Source organism: Podarcis melisellensis (genome assembly GCF_964234715.1).
Source record: "Podarcis melisellensis genome assembly, chromosome: 5".
NCBI lineage: Eukaryota > Metazoa > Chordata > Lepidosauria > Squamata > Lacertidae > Podarcis > Podarcis melisellensis.
In genome coordinates this window covers 96,638,564-96,656,352 of record NC_138537.1, presented here as the reverse complement: position 1 = coordinate 96,656,352, position 17,789 = coordinate 96,638,564, and the positions used below count along the sequence as shown (strand labels likewise).

General features: G+C 41.6%; 1 protein-coding gene across 4 annotated transcripts in view; it reads left to right on the top strand.

Moving 5' to 3' along the window:
- PACSIN2 (protein kinase C and casein kinase substrate in neurons 2) overlaps positions 1 to 17,789 on the top strand; it is a 54,383-nt gene that overhangs the window by 21,258 nt on the left and 15,336 nt on the right. For all 4 annotated transcript variants that reach the window (XM_081911797.1, XM_081911796.1, XM_081911794.1 and 1 more), the window contains 7 exons: positions 1,648 to 1,759; positions 6,423 to 6,579; positions 7,566 to 7,801; positions 8,837 to 8,992; positions 11,025 to 11,200; positions 13,760 to 13,880; positions 17,439 to 17,560. In XM_081911797.1, coding sequence (XP_081767923.1) covers positions 1,700 to 1,759; positions 6,423 to 6,579; positions 7,566 to 7,801; positions 8,837 to 8,992; positions 11,025 to 11,200; positions 13,760 to 13,880; positions 17,439 to 17,560 — 1,028 coding nt within the window. In that variant the 5' untranslated portion in view covers positions 1,648 to 1,699. The remainder of the gene's footprint in view (positions 1 to 1,647; positions 1,760 to 6,422; positions 6,580 to 7,565; positions 7,802 to 8,836; positions 8,993 to 11,024; positions 11,201 to 13,759; positions 13,881 to 17,438; positions 17,561 to 17,789) is intronic.

Below are 17,789 nucleotides of genomic sequence, written 5' to 3'. Positions count from 1 at the left end.
CTGTATGAATAGCAGTTTTCATGACATTCACCTTGTTCTGCACTTGATATCTAGATGTATTTTGTAACTGACAACCATGAAAACACTTTTCTGTATGCATTGAACAAATCTTTTGGTTCAAGTCTGTTCTGTGTGAACTCAAATTTAAGGGCTTTTGCTAAGCATTTTGACATGCATTGATTATGATCCGGGTGGTGGTGAGATGGTCGGCAAAGAACGTTCAAGCTTGGCAACAAAAAATGATTTCTGTAAGTAGCTGGAATATAGTCCAAGTCGACCTGAGCACATGAGGAAAGGAGGGGACCAAAAATCCTTACTGATGCCATTTAAAATTAGAAAACAGCCTTGTCTGTTTTCTAGGGAGCCTGATTTAAGTGCTGTAATGTAAACTTGCTGGTACATTGGCCCTGGGTGTTGTATTCTGACTGCAGAAGCTCCAAGACCTGCTTGCCCCTAGACCTGTTGGGTTTGCATAGAGACTGGATGCAAAACAGGTGACTTGGGCTTTATTTACACATAACACGAAACCCAACTGGCCTAATGTGAACATCCTTGCTTTCTGGGAGGAGATTGCAAACACTCTGCTTCCTTCTTGTCCTTTTTTTGGTCAGTTCAGCATGGCACTAAACCTGGGTTTGGCTTTTCAGCCAACTCCGGGTTCATGGGTGAGCTGTCTGCTCCTTCATCACCATCTGTAGAGAAGGTTTGTTCCTGGGTACAGACTATGGTTAAGGAGGAAAGAGCTTTACCAGCATTCTGGGTTCAGATGATACGCTAATCCAAACATTGACTTGGCTGCAGAGGAGAAAAGTGGATGTCAGCTCCTTTCTTGGAGCCAGCATGTTTGTGCAGTCCTGGTAAAAGTCATAGCTTGGCTTACCGTGACATGTGAACCAAGCCATTAACTTAATATTTCTCTTGAGTACCATATTTTTCGCCCTATAGGACGCACCGTCCCATAAGGTGCACCTAGTTTTTTTGGGGGGAAATAAAGGGGGGAAAATTTCCCCCCCCCCAGGCGTGTGGCTGGGGCGGGGGAGGCCCGAGCTCCCCCCGACCCCAGCCCCCAAACAGGCAGCTCTCTGCAAGCCGTGGGAGCCCAGCACTGGCTCCAGCTGCTTGCGGAGAGATCCGCGAAGCCTGGATGCGCTGATCTCAGCGCACGCAGGCTTCGGCATGCAGGCAACTCTCCGCAAGCAGCGGGAGCGCTCCCGCTGCTTGAGGAGAGGTCCGCAAAGCCTGGAGAGCGAGAGGGGTCGGTGCGCACTGACCCCCCTCGCTCTCCAGGCTTCAGCGAAAGCCTGCATTCACCCCATAGGACGCACACACATTTCCCCTTCATTTTTGGAGGGGAAAAAGTGTGTCCTATACGGCGAAAAATACGGTATTTACCTCTTCTAACAGTTCAATCCTGCCAGATACAGCAATATAATATAATATAATATAATATAATATAATATAATATAATATAATATAATATAATATAATATAATATAATATAATATATAATAAATATAATATAAGATATAAAACAAATATGTCTTTTTTTTTCTCTCTCTCCACTGCAAACTTACAATCATATTAATTCTTTTAAAATGTGCAAGTTCAATTCTTGGTTCCGCTGATCTTTGTATTTCCTCTCTACAGACTTTGAAGAACTGATATTTACAAGACTCCGGATTGCACTGGCTGTGTAGAGATGTCTGACTCGTATTATGATTCTGTTGGAGAAGAGGTTCCTAGTGACAGCTTCTGGGAGGTAATTAAAAAAAAAATACCGATGTTAAAAACTTAATTTCCAGCTTTCATGTTCTGCTACTAGGGATAAAAATGTGAAGGTTTTGAAGTATTGCTACATTTCATTTTCTGCTTAAGTGACTATCGCAAGGAGGTCTTGCCTTTGCGTATGCTAAGCACAGGAAACCAACTGGTAACATCTTTCCGCTTAGTAAAAACAAAGTATGGTTAACTTTTGGGATCTTCTTTGTAAACAGTGCTTTGTTCAAATTTTGCTTGCCGGATTACAAAGATCAAAAACTATAAAATGCTCTCAGAGGCTATTTTCCATCAGAAGCATTTGACCCGAAAACAAATGACACATTCTTTTATCTTTAGCAGCCAAGCAGAATAAATTTCCCAGTAGCTTCCCCCTCCCATCCTCAGTTATATTTGCATAGTATCATCATGGCCCATTGTTTCTTTTTTTAAACTAGATTCCTGTTTTGCAGATAGAACCCAGACTCTATTCAGTCATCACAACAGACTGTGGTGCTGGCAAAACGGAATCAGAAAGTTAAAAACTATGGTGAATTACGGTTTGCAAACCATTTGTGGTTTGCTGTGATGTCCCAATTGGCAAACCATATTTACACCTGTTGTTCTACCTCTAGATAATAATTTGCTATAACCCAAGTGCTGAGAGGATGGGATACAAAAGCAGATGAACTGGTCTGGACCATACATTGCCTGTTATTTGCATTGCAAGCTCATCCTACTGCTTTCTGGCTTGTCTGAATAGAGCTTCAGGTTCTGCTTGTGTGGGCACAACTATTTGCCTCTAGATAACTTTGCTATTGTAGGAATTATGCAGCCTTTAAATATCAGAGGCAAGTCTTTTTATTTACTTATAACATAAAAATTATATACTGCAGGATTGTAAAATACCGAAAAGCCATTTACAAAAATATAAAAACTTTTTGAAAGTTACTGAAGTGTGTTCATGGTTGCATTTTTATCTCTGACTTGCATTTACAGTACTTTTCTGTATTATAAAATGAGGGTTTTTAACTCAAAATTAAAGTTAAACATGGGGGGTGGTCTTATACATGGGTAGTGCAGAAGGGGGACGGGCGATTGGTTGCAGCTGTGAACAGGATCTTGCGATTGGGTGGGTGAATGGTGTCTGCTGTAAGGGCTGCTTTGTCAGTTGAGTGAGTTATTTGCTGTTATTTGTGGATACGTAAATGGCTGCTTTGGATTGTTAGCGTTTCAGTTGGGTGAGATAGTTTCAGCAACTGGGCACCCCCCAAAAAAAACAACTCTTGTCAATCCTCCCTGAAAAAAGCTCAACAACTCAAAAACTCAACAATCTCTCCCCCCCAAAAAGCTCAACAACTCTGTGCCATCTCCCCCCATTTTCTTTAAATCAAGGACTGTGATCTACTCACAGAATGAAAATCTGGCAGTGATCTACCCCTCTTGAAATTGTGCGCAGATAAAGAAAAGAGGGAGGGGACGGAGCCGAATGCTTCTTTCCCCCCCCCATGGACGAAAATGAGCCCGCGACTGACTTCTAACAACCGTGGGTCGGCCTGTCGATCGCGGTCGACCTGTCGGACATCCCTTCTTTAAATTTAGTCCCCCAAAATAGGGGGTGTCTTATATACTGGGCGTGTTACACACAGAAAAGTACTGTAGTTTGGCTACAGTATTTAATTACCTTCTGCCTCCCCTCCTCCACACTCTCCAAGGCCATACAAGTTAATTTCCTGTGAAGTTCCCATGAAACCTGCCTGCAGTTTGTGGAAGTTCAATCCAGGAACCACCTTCATGGTTTATAGGCAGCTCCCATTGCACTTTGAACTTAAGTGTGGCTTACATAAAGATGCCGCAGGTCACCAGTGAATCTTAGCAATACAATATAAGATTCAGTAGATACCGAGTAAATAGCATTAGGGATTTGACTGTTGTGTACATGAGGATAGAGCTAAAAGCAGATTGTTTACAATGGACCCAAAGGTCTAAAGGGTTTCCCCTTCTGAAAGCATCAGGTGATACTGTTCCGTATAAGCTGTGCCAGTTGCAAACATCACTTATGATGTACTCCGTATTAAGTGGAAATACTTGCAAGTGTTTTGCCAGAAGGGAATGCACAACAAGGACATGGTGTCTGTCTTGAGTTTGGCAAGACAACAGCTTCATTTGTAAGTGAGAATATTTGGCAGATGTATTTGTACGCTAAGAGGACTTCAAATTTCACTCCTGTACGGAGTCTCCTGTGATTCATGGCTGCTTCCCTCCTGTTCTAAGTTGTATTGGCAATGCAGAAACTACAAGGGCTCAGAATACCTTTTAGTAGCAGTGAGAGTCTAAGCTTCATTTTCCTGCCCCTTTGAGGGTTGCCAACTGAATAACATTTGTATGGATTTCTTTGCCAGGAACATCATGTCAAACCATGTCTTAGTGCAAACTAGCAAATGTGCAGGCTCCTGAGCAGGAGATAGTGGCAGCTTTGCTCCTACAACCATTTTGCTGCTGTGCTATGTTAAACCACAAGCCTGGGTTTTTATGACACACTAAGCCGAACCATAGCAGCGTGCCTAAGGGCATGCTGCCTGAGGGCAGTTCCTACCCTTTTCTGTGGCTCCAGAGGCAGGTCTGCGTGGCAGGTGGGTGGGGAAGGAATTGGATGGGGTGAGAAACCCTAAGGGGGTTGTTGCTGTGACTTTCACATCTCGCAGAATGAAGCTGTGATCTCCCCAGAGTCTTGTCCCCTGCTAGCTGCAATGAACTGGTTGACTAGGTGGACTCTGGGGAAGTAGTGCAGCAGCCTGGAGGCTCTCAGGAAGCCGCAATCAGCCTCCCCAGAGTAGTCCTATTTGGCTCCTAGGTGACTGGCAGTTAGAAACAAGCAGTGCTTTCATTCCCAGATCAGTCCTCACAATTCTGCTGCCCACCCCATACACCCTTGGAGCCGATGCCTATGTTCTTGCATGAGGAAAGGACAGCGGACAAACCCTTATTCAGGACAGGGTAATAATAATAATAATAATAATAATAATAATAATAATAATAATAATAATATTTTTTATTTATACCCCACCCATCTGGCTGGGTTTCCCCAGCCACTCTGGGCGGCTTCCAACAAAATATTAAAATACAGTAGTCCAAACATTAAAAGCTTCCCTAAACAGGGCCGTCTTCAGATTTCTTCTAAAAGTTTGGTGCTTATTGTTCTCTTTGACATCTGGTTGAAGGGCGTTCCACAGGGCAGGTGCCACTACTGAGAAGGCCCTCTGCCTTGTCCTTTGTAACCTCACTTCTCGCAGTGAGGGAACCACCAGAAGGCCCTTGGAGCTGGACCTCAGTGTCAGGGTTGAATGATGGGGGTGGAGACGCTCCTTCAGATATACTGGGCCGAGGCCGTTTAGGGCTTTAAAGGTCAGCACCAACACTTTGAATTGTGCTCGGAAATGTACTGGGACCCAGGGTACATCTTTCAAGACCTGTGTTATGTGGTCTCGGCGGGCGTTCCCAGTCACCAGTCTAGCTGCCGCATTCTGGATTAGTTGTAATTTCCGAGTCACCTTCAAAGGTAGCCACGTAGAGTGCATTGCAGTACTCCAAGCGGGAGATAACCAGAGCATGCACCACTCTGGCGAGACAGTCCGCAGGCAGATAGGGTCTCAGCCTACGTACCAGAGGGAGCTGGTAGACAGCTGCCCTGGACACAGAATTGACCTGCGCCACCATGGACAGCTGTGAGTCCAAAATGACTCCCAGGCTGCACACCTGGTCCTTCAGGGGCACAGTTACCCCACTCAGGACCAGGGAGTTCTCCACACTCGCCTGCTCCCTGACCCCCAGAAACAGTACTTCTGTCTTGTCAGGATTCAACCTCAATCTGTTGAAGGTCGGTAGGTGAGGATGGTCTCTTCCAACCCCCTCCTCTTTTCCTGCAAGGGTATGGTGATTTCTGGTAGAACTTTTTCCTGCCTTGTGTGCTCCTTCCCCTTTCTTTAGGTATTTGATATGTCTGCCACTGATGTAAAGGCAGTGTTGGCTCCATGGAACAGCCTTGATTTTTAAGATCTTTCTTGCAGACTGTATCTCTAGGCTTTGTCTTATATGAAAAATATGCTGCTGGTTACAAATAAGGCCAACAACACTTCAACATTCCTAGCTAGCTCAATTGTTAATCTGAATGTAACTGTTAGATGATGATAATGATGATTTTACAAACTAACAGAACTCTGGTAAGTATGACAAGTTCTAGGTGTGTAAGGGAATTGGATTTGGTCCTCAATAGGAAGCACAAATAAAATAGTATTAGGAAAGGTGATTATGGTACTTTAAGTTGGCTTTCTTAGATAAGAAAATGCCTACCTTTTTAACACATCGAGTGCAGCAAGATTGCTTATAGCTAAAAATTGGAATTGTCTCAAATCTGGACTCCTTGGTACATACCGAATGTATTTAGGGAATATTTCACTGCATTCAGAATCATGGTCATTTAATAGTATTTGATTACTTGTGATTGGCATTACAAACTTTTTTTCAGTACAAGTTTCATTTTTGTAATTAACCAAATAATGGTTGTCACGTTTCTCGAAACAGAAAAACAATTGGCTTCCATTTTAAATAAGAGGTTGTATTTGTTGTCGTAGATGTGTTTATAGAAATGTTTCTGTCTCTCTTTTTAGGTTGGAAACTATAAGCGGACAGTGAAACGCATTGATGATGGTCATAGACTTTGCAGTGATCTGATGAACTGCATTCATGAGCGTGCAAGGATAGAAAAGGGCTATGCACAGCAGCTCACTGAATGGGCGAAAAGGTGGAGACAACTTGTAGAAAAGGGTAAAGGGAAATTTTGTCTATTTTGCATGTTTATGTTTTCTGTATCGATGGCAGTGTGCAAGTCCACTTAATTACTTAGGAGAGCTTAGCGGATTAGTAGGAAGCACTGAAAAAAAGTGCAGTAACCAAGATACCATCCTTTTCCCAAAATGTCAGTGAGTAGCTATTTGTCCAGATTTCAAAATCTACCCAACTTTTTTTTAACACAAGTGATTTGGTAATTTACTCGAGTCTAGCTATTCTTAATTAAATTAGCCCTCTATTTAAAAAAGGTGAAATAATAGAACCCAACAAGTTATGAAAAACACAAATATAGATTCTGGAGTTGATTTCTAAGAAGGTTTAAGAGAGAAAAAAATAGAGTGAATGCAGGTTCACTCATAATGGGTACCTAAAACTATATACCTGTTATATCTTTGGACCAAAGGGTTCCCTGATTCTTGTTTTGGGTAGGGATCGATAATTAAAGAGTATTTAAGTTTATCTGACCAGTCTTATGGTGTTGCTGCTTAATGCCAGGTTGGTGTTATAGGGTTTGTCATATAGGATTTGATCCTGATTGAAAGAACTGACCTAGCCTGCGTTACTGAAATCTTGGTGGGTGATCTAGAAGGCATTGACCATCCTCCTGCCTTTCAGCCTCTTTGCATGGTCTCAGATGGTGAGTTAAGGACCACCTGGCTTATTCTGGGGAACCACAACAGACACACTAGGTGTTGTCAGGCCTCTGTATGTTCACAGTAAACCATTAACTGCTTTATTGTGAAGTGAATGTAGTCACTATAGTCCAGGCTTCCTCAACCTGGGCCCTCCAGATGTTTTTGGCCTACAACTCGCATGATCGCTAGCAGGATCAGTGTTCAGGGATGGTGGGAATTGTAGTCTCAAAGCATCTGGAGGGCCAAGGTTGAGGAAGCCTTAAAAACTCAGGATAGTGTGAGAAAAATGACTTCATTTGCTGCTTTTTTCCCCATCTTTGTGACCAGGGCCCCAGTATGGTACCGTTGAAAAGGCTTGGCATGCATTTATGTCCGAGGCCGAAAAGGTGAGTGAACTACACATAGAAGTAAAAAGTGCCCTAATGAATGAAGACTTCGAAAAGATAAAGAACTGGCAGAAGGAGGCATTTCACAAGCAAATAATGGGTGGATTTAAGGAAACCAAAGAAGCTGAAGATGGATTTAGGAAAGCTCAGAAACCATGGGCCAAAAAGCTAAAAGAGGTAAGTGATTGTTATGTACTGGGTGTTCCTTGCAACTTTGTCCACTATTCCACCTCTCCGTGCTCTTGTGTCCATGCTGCATTGGGTGCTTTCACATAGAACCATAGAATTAAAGTGTTGGAAGGGACCCCAAGGGTCATCTAGTCCAATCCCCTGCAATGCAGGAATCTCAGCTAAAGCATCCAGGACAGAGAGCCCACTCCACTGTTGATCATGTCCCCTCCTTGCTTTCTGGTCTTTGAAGCAGAGAGACACAGTAGGCTGGACTGTTGATCTCTTTCTAGGAAGAACTGAATGTTGCAGAAGGACATCCTTGCATCCCGTTCTCTCTCTTCTTTCATCTTTCCCCCTGCCCATAGTGTGTTGTTTCTTGACTGGAGAATGCAGCAGGGCCCTGTGCCTTCCTCAAGAATCTCTTCTTTCCTCCTGGTGAGAGCGAAAGTCAGGAATGGAGTAATGTTGCAGCAGTTGGCTCCGCTGCTATTTTTTTCACTCTCTGGGAAAATTGCGGCCAATGCTCATTTCCCTCTGGTCTTAAAGCCACAGAGAGCCAAACATGTGCTTAAGTCCTTGACTACAAGTTTTTGTTGTATCTGTAGATTGGAAGTCTCATTTCCGTCTTGTATGAGCCAACAATCCTCCATTGTTTCTGTGCTGCAGGAATGCTTGCAGTGTAGCTGCTCACATACGCTTCCCCCCTGCAAACATATATACTGCCTTTTGGGTGTCCAGGGGCAGGGCCAGTGGCTACCTCATGATGGGGTCAGGACCAGCAACAGGGCTCTTCCAGCACAAAGACCTCTTCACGTGTGTAAGGTGTGAAAGGGTATTTATTGGCGCCTCAGTTTGGCTCACTGTACACAAAAGTACGCAGTCACTGTACTTTTCAACAATCTAATGATCAGGTTATCGGAACATATTTTGATACCTCCTTAAGTCCTACAAGAATATTTCCCCTCAAACTTTCTGATCTATGGTGGGTGCTTATAGTGATGCTGTACAAAGATGAAATTCTTGTTAAAACATGTCACTTAGGTCGAAGCTGCTAAGAAAGCATATCATGTAGCCTGCAAGGAGGAAAAGCTGGCCGTATCCAGAGAGACTAATAGCAAAGCTGACCCAGCCCTGAATCCAGAACAACTGAAGAAACTGCAGGACAAAGTTGATAAAAGTAAACAGGACGTGCTTAAGGTAAACTGTGTGTTACTCTGAACACGGGACTTTGCAAGCATTTCTTCCAGGTGGAAAAAGGGAAATACTACTAGGTAGATTAGTAAATATAAGTGATCCCAGCACAAGGGTAAAAAATTGTCACCTTCTGTCTCATCTTATTAGTATCCTTATTCTATTCAAATTAGGGTATTTGGAGCGTACATGTGCACACTTTCACTCTCACTTTGCTGTTCAATTGTATGAAGTGTTCTTCTCTTCCTGTTGCATTCTAGATAATGCCAGTGGCATTTTGTGTGTGTGAATGAACTACGTATTGCACGTCTGAGAGTGCTCCAACAGTTCTTTGGTGAGAGAGCCCCAGCAGAGATTTGAAAGCACAGAACATGCAGCAAAGGAAAGCATGGAAATAGATAGTCTGTTAGACCTTTCAAATTCCCCCTCCTTCTAAGTTGCTTCCAAAGTTACCCACTTCCATTAGCATAGAAAAAGACCACATGTTAAACATGGCTTACTTAAACACCCCGCAAAGGAAAGAGCAGCAAGAAAAGACTTAGAAAGACATGGTTCAGATGGTGGAAAGAGAAGGATGATAGAAAGTGGAAGAGCGAAGAGTTTGGGAGTCCTTCCTCCCAAAGTGAGGGTGTCTGTCCTAGCTAAGCCTGGCACAATTCCTTCCTCTATGGTCTTAACCCCTCCATGCATGAATTAGAGTTAAGCATGTTGGTTATATGAGGCTAATTTATTCCACAGGATGAAGGGCTATAGATACAGTGGTACCTCGCAAGACAAAATTAATTCATTCTGCGAGTTTTTTCGTCTTGCAAAGCACGGATTCCCATAGGAATGCATTGAAAATCAATTAATGCGTTCCTATGGTCAAAAAAAGTTTTAAAATCACCAAAGTGTACAGTACTGTACATACATTTTCTAAGACTCTGGGGGACAACTCGAAGAAGGTTCTTCTTCCACTCTTTGCTTCTTGCTGAAGAACCTGTCCATGGTCTGCTGCTTCATCCGCCTTTTCAGCACCTCCCTGAAAGACGACATGACCCTCGTATCAAAAGTGTTCGCAAGGTCACGTGTCAGGTACTTGTCAGGGTGGTGCCGCCAGTGGCGTAGTGTGGGGCTGGCCGCACCGGGTGCAACATCTGGGGGTTAGGGGGCGCAAATCCACGGGTTAGGGGGCGCAAATTACTTGCCTTGCCCCGGGTGCTGACAACCCACGCTACGCCACTGGGTGCCACTGTGCAAAAGCCTGCATATCTTTCCACTTCTGGCAAATGTCCCTCAGTTCTTTCTTCTTCTTCCTCTTGCCGGCCTCTGCAGCAGTAGTCTTCTTGGGCCCCATGGCAGCACAGCTCCTACCTTCGCAAACCCAAAAAATAAATAAATCAGTGCTTCACATCCAAAAAATTCAAAAGCACCAAACCTCCTAGAAAACACCCCAACTCAAAATCCAAAAACCCCCAAAAAAGTTTTAAAAGTTTAACTTTTCCAAAAGAAGTTTTGGAAAAGCTTCAAAATTCACCAAAGTCTTCAAAAACCTCAAAAAAGGCTACCACACCGCGTGCTATGAGTTGCTCCTCGAAGTCAAGTCGCAACTGCACCTCTTCAAGCAATGCACCCTGGGAATTAACGGTTTTAAGAAAAAGGAAACAAACTTGCAAGACGTTTTCGTCTTGCGAAACAAGCCCATAGGGAAATTCGTATTGCGAAGCAACTCAAAAAACGAAAAACTCTTTCGTCTTGCGAGTTTTTTGTCTTGCGAGGTACCACTGTATTCAAATTTTTATTAATAATAGTACATGACATAAACTATGTTTTATCACACAGCCAGAGACTGTGCTAATGGGAGACAGGTTGCCAGACTTGAGCCAGGATATTTTAGTGGCATCCACTTGTAGACCTAACCTTAGCTTAGCTATTCTGGGTCACCTGTGAGCAATCCAGGGCAGCAAGGTTAGTCTTGCCTGTGCCATAGCCAGCTGGTCAGACCTAGTTCCCCAATTAGCTGATCTGATTTGGATTTGTCTGTCTGTTTGTCTTTAAGACGAGAGAAAAGTATGAAAAGGCTCTGAAAGACCTGGACAATGCAACACCTCAATATATGGAAAATATGGAGCAGGTTTTTGAGCAGTGCCAGCAGTTTGAGGAAAGACGTATCCGTTTCTTCCGAGAAGTGTTGTTGGAAGTTCAGAAACATCTTGACTTGTCTACTGTTCCAGGGTAAATGTGTAAGATGAAAGCCATTGCATACCAAAGTTGTATTCATGTGAAACAGTAAAACAGTAAATTATGCTAGCATCGTTCACGATTTAAAGAATATAGAATTGGGGTGACATAACCTATATTTAAACATTTTTCTGTTGAATTTACTGACTTCTGAAGAGGGTTTTAGGAAGACACTAACCTTGTTGTGATTTTCACAAGCTAGTGATTGTGACTGGCTTCATTTTAAAAGCTACCAGTCATTTTTCTCTTAGTGTTTTACTTAGAGAGATCTTAGTTGATTTGGTTAAATCTGAATAAATTTGAAGATTCAGTAAGAAACAAAAGTCTTCTTAGGAAGCATGCACCTTCATGGGTGTAACCCTCCTTTGTGAAAGAGAAGGAGCTTCCAAAAAGGGGTCTCCCGACCGCAGTTTTGTTAGCACTTTTTGAAAGAAAACATGATGTTGACAAGCTGGGAACAGAATGGTAAATATTAATTAATGTGATTTATTTTAGTTTAGAGTGTTAACAATGCTAAGAGGCTTATTAAGGAATAAATAAATAATAAAACAGAAATAAATACAATAATGATAAATAGTATTAAATACATATGCTTTATAACATTATGATAATGGTTTACCCCAAATTTTATCCTCATAACATTCCCCAAAGATTTGTTTGTTTGTTTGTTTGTTTATTACCCCACCCTTCACCACAAGGTCCAAGAATGAGTTACCGTAGTTTATTTATAGAATATTAAGATCAGTTTTAAACAACTACAACCCAAAGGTGAACCCCCTGTGTGGGAGAGTATTTTATTAAAGTACCTTTACTAAAGTAATTGAAATAATTTTAAAAATTAAGCAGGGCAATGTTCTAAAGGCTTTTAATAGATCAGTTAGACGGTTGTAAAGATCAACTTGAGTACGTTTATGATAATGGGAGGGTAGAGCAGGCATAGGCAACCTCGGCCCTCCAGATGTTTTGGGACTACAACTCCCATCATCCCTAGCTAACAGGACCAGTGGTCAGAGATTATGGGAATTGTAGTCCCAAAACATATGGAGGGCCGAGTTTGCCTATGCCTGGGGTAGAGGGTATTTTCTCTAGAAAAGCATCCAACTTCTCTTTCCGTCAGCCTCTTTCTGTCTTCACGATTGTTAGTGGTGAAGTACTGGCTGCAAAACGGAATAATTCCACATAGCTTCTAACACACTTAGACACAGCACTAAACTTTCCAGGAAGGAAAAACCAATTGTATGATAGTGTTATATACAACATACCCTATCCCCAAAGACAGGTAGTTAAAGAAACTAAACTCTGAAACACCGTATTTTTCGCCCTATAGGACACACTTTCCCCCCTCCAAAAATGAAGGGGAAATGTGTGTGCGTCCTATGGGGTGAATGCAGGCTTTCGCTGAAGCCTGGAGAGCGAGAGGGGTCAGTGCGCACCAACCCCTCTCGCTCTCCAGGCTTCGCGTTGCTCTCCGCAAAGCTCGGGAGCCCGCCACTGGGCTCCCACGGCTTGCGGAGAGTTTCCTGCATGCTGAAGCCTGGGCGCGTTTAGCTCAGCGCGCCCAGACTTCATGCAGCTCTCCGCAAGCTCCCACGGCTCCCACGGCTTGCGGAGAGTTGCCTGTTCTGGGGGCTTGGGTCGGGGGAAGCTCGGGCTTTTCCTTTATTTCCCCCCCCAAAAAACTAGGTGTGCTTTATGGGATGGTGTGTCCTATAGGGTGAAAAATATGGTACTTATAAATACAATTGGTCACTGAAAGATGCCCTTGCTCACACCCAGCTTCAAAGCGTTTTTTCCAAATATTATTGATCAGCTGCTTATACGCCTCTAGAAAATATGTTTAACAGCTAAAACACATGACCAGATTTAAATTTTTTTTGCTTATTATTACTTGATTAAACTATGAAGTAAACTTCTTATTTTTAGGATTTTTCTCCCCCTCAGTTATCAGACTAAAGTGGGATGCAGGTATGTTGCTAGACTCAGTTTTATCACTGAAGTGTGCAGTGCAGTAGTGCAAGCACTGACCCAATCCCCTTGTTAGTAAAAAAAATAGCCTGTGTGTTAAACATTTGTCAAATGTTTCTCTCTGCTAGTTCGTATTTAAGTAGTAATACCAAATAGTAAGTCTGTTGGTGCTACAGTGAAATGCCTAGTAGATGTGCAGATCTAATAACAGATTCACCTTGCCCTTGGGAAATACTCTCACAATAAAGTTTGCACAAATTTTACAGTTGATCTGGTTTGTGTTTTCCATCCAGATTGACTAATATGGGTTGAAGCAACAAAGCTTTCTCTCTTTTAGCTGATGATGAATATGTTTAACTGCACATAAAAGGTTAATATTTTTTGTTAAAACAGTGGTATGAAAATATTCACCAGCTGTTTATAGAACTGATTAAAAAGGTATTACTCCTTTTTCTATCTACTACATGTCTGTATTGTACCGAACTTCAAGCAGACGTTATGTAATAATACCTAGGCAAAACATTGTATAGCTGAAACCTTTCTGATTTGCTCATTGCAACTTCTAATTCAGCATGTATTACTTAACAGCTATAAAAATATCTATCGTGAATTGGAGCAGAACATCAAAGCAGCAGACACTGTTGAAGATCTGAGGTGGTTTAGAGCTAATCATGGTCCAGGCATGTCCATGAACTGGCCCCAGTTTGAGGTAAGGACTTGCTCTTCTCTTGCAGCCTTTTCCTGGTTGGACCACCAAATGGTGCTGCCATGCCCCCCCTCAATGGGGGAAAAGGCACCTCCATCTGCCCCGGCTGCCACGCTCTCACAGAGGGAAGCTCTTGGTGACTCTCCTCTCGTTGGAATGGATGGGAAGAGGGTGGCTGTCATCCAGGGAGATGTGGGCATGTTGAAGGAGGCATGTTCAGTGGAAGAGAGGCTACGCTAGTGCAAAGAGGAACTGAGTAAGAATAGCAATTTTGACATAATGATTAGGAGGGACTGGTGGGCAGAAGGCAACCGCCGTTGTAACGTTTCTGTATCCAGAATTAACCAGCAGTTTTATGGTTCAGGTTGTGACTTAGCCAGTTGAGAGATTCTCCTTCGGAATCTTGATCATGTTTGGCTCATGTTCCTATTTGGAAGAATACACTAGGAATGAAATAAGTGAAATATTATCCTCATGTTGCTGTTTAAAGAGGCGTGAAATCTATGTCCTTTTGAAATGGCTTTCAATACAAATGCATTATAGCATTCAGTGTAAGCTAAACCAAATCTTTTTACCAAATACCCTATGTGAAAAAAGCATATAAGAAACCAAAGTGCTGCCATGTGCTATCAGGATAATATTAGCAAATTATTGCTGCCTTGGTAATGTTTTTTCATTGTGAGCTAGATAATATGCAAATGGCAATTTAACATTGCTTTATGCTAATTTTTTAAAAAGACTGTTGTAGGAAGGTTATGTAGTTGCAGATGTTTACAGTTCTGGCAAGAGAACTATGGATTTATCTTGCCTGGACTCAACCACAATTGCATTTTAGAAATTGCATTTCGAAACTATTATAATTTATTACCCACCCTTTGCCCCAGGGCGGGTTACAAAAGTAAACCAATGTTTAAAACATTATTTAAAATTAGCTGGATTGATAAAATACTCTTCAGTATTTCTAGTATTCTTCTTCCTGATGAAATAAAGCTGGAAAATGCATTTAAACTTAAGGCTTCAATCTTTGCACACTTACCCAGAGTAAACTCCACTGAATACAATCAGGCCTACTTCTGAGTAAACACTCTGAGAACTGTGCTATAAATTATACTAATATATGTTCTGTATGTATTCTGTGTTGGGTATGCAATTGTGTAGCACTATCCAAAATGGAAATTACATGTTATAGATTGTGATGTTATAGCTTGTTTTCCTATCGGTTCTACTGTTTTAATTTGTTTGCATTTAAATTTTTTGCTTTAAACTCTATAAGACGAGCAATGATGTCAACAACGGAGTTCAAATTGTAAACATCGAAGGAACGATAATAAACAGTAGTGACACCTGAACTGAATTCTTAAAACCTTAAAAGTCAAAACCTGGTCATAAATATAAGCACCAATTCAGTGACATGGCCATATTTCCACTGTTATTTGTAGCACAATACTACTTATAATGTCATATTTTTTATGGATTGCTTTCTGGTCATTGACCGTATTAAAGATATTTTGATTTTGATTTGGCTTTAAACTCTAAGCTGGAAGCTGCTTCTTCTTTTTTTAAATGAATGTCAGGCTTTAAAATGCTTAAAATAAAATGCTGTCCTAATAAATATTGTTTGTTTATTTTTCATGCAACAAGGATGAAGTAAGTTTTTTTTCTAGATTTACTTACAGCTAATTCTATAACTCAGACTGCCTAAATGGTAATGCAAACATGTCAAATGACACGAGCTATTTGTACAATTTTCAGCTTTTTTGTGAATGGTTACTTCCTGTGTACGTAATTTTCCTTGCTACTTAGAAACAATTTTCAGTTAAGGAATTTTAATTTCGTCCAAGGATTTAAGAAATAATTTGAATTAAGGTAGTTTGGAGGGAGCAACAGCTGTGAGATCAAAGCTTTTCCAGAAGCTAGAGTTTTTGTTGAGAAAGTAAACCAGAAAGCTAGGTTAGCTCATATTTAATTATATACTGCTTTTCTGCCAAGGCACCCAGAAAAGGTGTCCCAGAGTGGGGAGGTGTGGAGAGGGATGAAGAATAAGGCAGCACTGATTCAGAGAAGGCTGCATAGTGGAGCTTTGGCGTTTAGTGTGAGGAAAGAGGGACGCGCAGCGGTAGAAGCTGGAAAACTGCAAGCCCTTTTGAGAGGGGTTTACCATTGCAAAGTGCTGCACAGACACACTGATGATAGGTAACAGTGGGTTAGATCTTGGCTTCCTTCTGTCTATCTGAAACAGAGAATTGCTAGTGTCAGGATAAGATCCAAGAGGTTGAAAGGGAAGACTTTCCTTGACCACAGTGAGGCTTTACTATTTGGTGACAACTGAGTGTAGGGATGCAGAAAATCCACCCAAAGCTGGAAGTCTAGTCAGACTATATTTATCCCAGCCAAACCCTCTGAAATTGCTTAAAATTCAGAGGTACAAAAATGGGCTGGGAATTTGAAAAGCTGATTTTGCAGAGTGCCTCCTCGCAAGGCAGCCCTGGATTCATCTGATTTCAGGCATTTAACATCAGTTATAGTTTAGGAAACAAGAGCTCTCCAAAGAGTGAAGTAGTCCCGAAATGACCATTTCCAGGTGAACCTTTACAGAAGGATTTCCTTAAGGTGGTGCTGCTTATAAGGACTCTTAAACTTTACTCTCCATAGCCAATTGGGCAGCAATACAGTGTTGCCTTGACTGAACTGGGAAAAGAAGGAAGATGAAGCTTCAGCAATTCCAGGGAGTCCCAAGCCACAGAATAGAGTGGGACATTAAAAGGCCCTTGTCAGCGGAAACATGGGGCAAAGGCATTGTTTGCTAGATTTTGCCAGTTTATTTTTTTAATGATATTTATTAAAGTTTTACAGACAGAAAAAAGTTACAGAATAAAAAAAGAAAAAAATTAAAAAGTACAAAAATGCAAAGGAAAAATACAAAATACATGAAAAACAAAAAAGAATTAAAAACAGATCATTCTTTTCATGTCCTGTATTTCATTTACTTATTTCCCTGACCTCCTCGCACCTCCCCTTTTTGTATTCCAGTTCACATGGTTAATTCAGCAAATTCTTACCCTCTTTGTTTTTATCTTAATTCTATATCTTAACATATTATAGCTTTATATTTTCATCCGTTATAAATCCATTTTTACATATTCTTATTAAACTTGTTGCTAAGGCCGCTTCGTTTCAATCCAACATCATTTTAACATTCATTAATTTTACAATGTTTCTGCAAATAGTCTTTAAATTTCTTAGATTTTGCCGGTTTATGTTCCCTGACAGTGAATATCTCCAGGCTAAGGTTGGCAGGGTTGTTGTTGTTCTTTTTATACCACCCTTTATCCAAAGATCATAGGGTGGTTTACAATATAAAAACTCAAAAATACCTACCATAATAACAAGCAAAAGCAATAACCCCTTCAGTTATTATTAGCTATAATACAGATATGAATGACTTAAGACTAGAATCAGGGTTGAGACACACAAAGGCCATTGCCCCTTTGACCCAAGAATGGGGGTTGGTCTCTGGAGATAAGCTGATGCAAAGCGCCTTTTCTCGCTTGCATTTTCTAGGACTGGTCAGCTGATCTGAATCGCACTCTTAGTCGAAGAGAGAAGAAGAAAGCTGCAGATGGGGTAACTCTGACGGGTATTAGCCAGACAGAACCAGTTCCACAGCACAACAAAAACAGCAGGTACATGATCATGAGCCCATTATCTTTTAGCCCTAATTGCTAAGTATCAAATGGTTGTATTTTGGATTATACTGGAAATACAGTGGTACCTCGCAAGACGAATGCCTCATAAGACGAAAAACTCGCAAGACGAAAGAGTTTTTCGTTTTTTGAGTTGCTTCGCAAGACGAATTTCCCTATGGGCTTGCTTCGCAAGACGAAAATGTCTTGCAAGTTTGTTTCCTTTTTG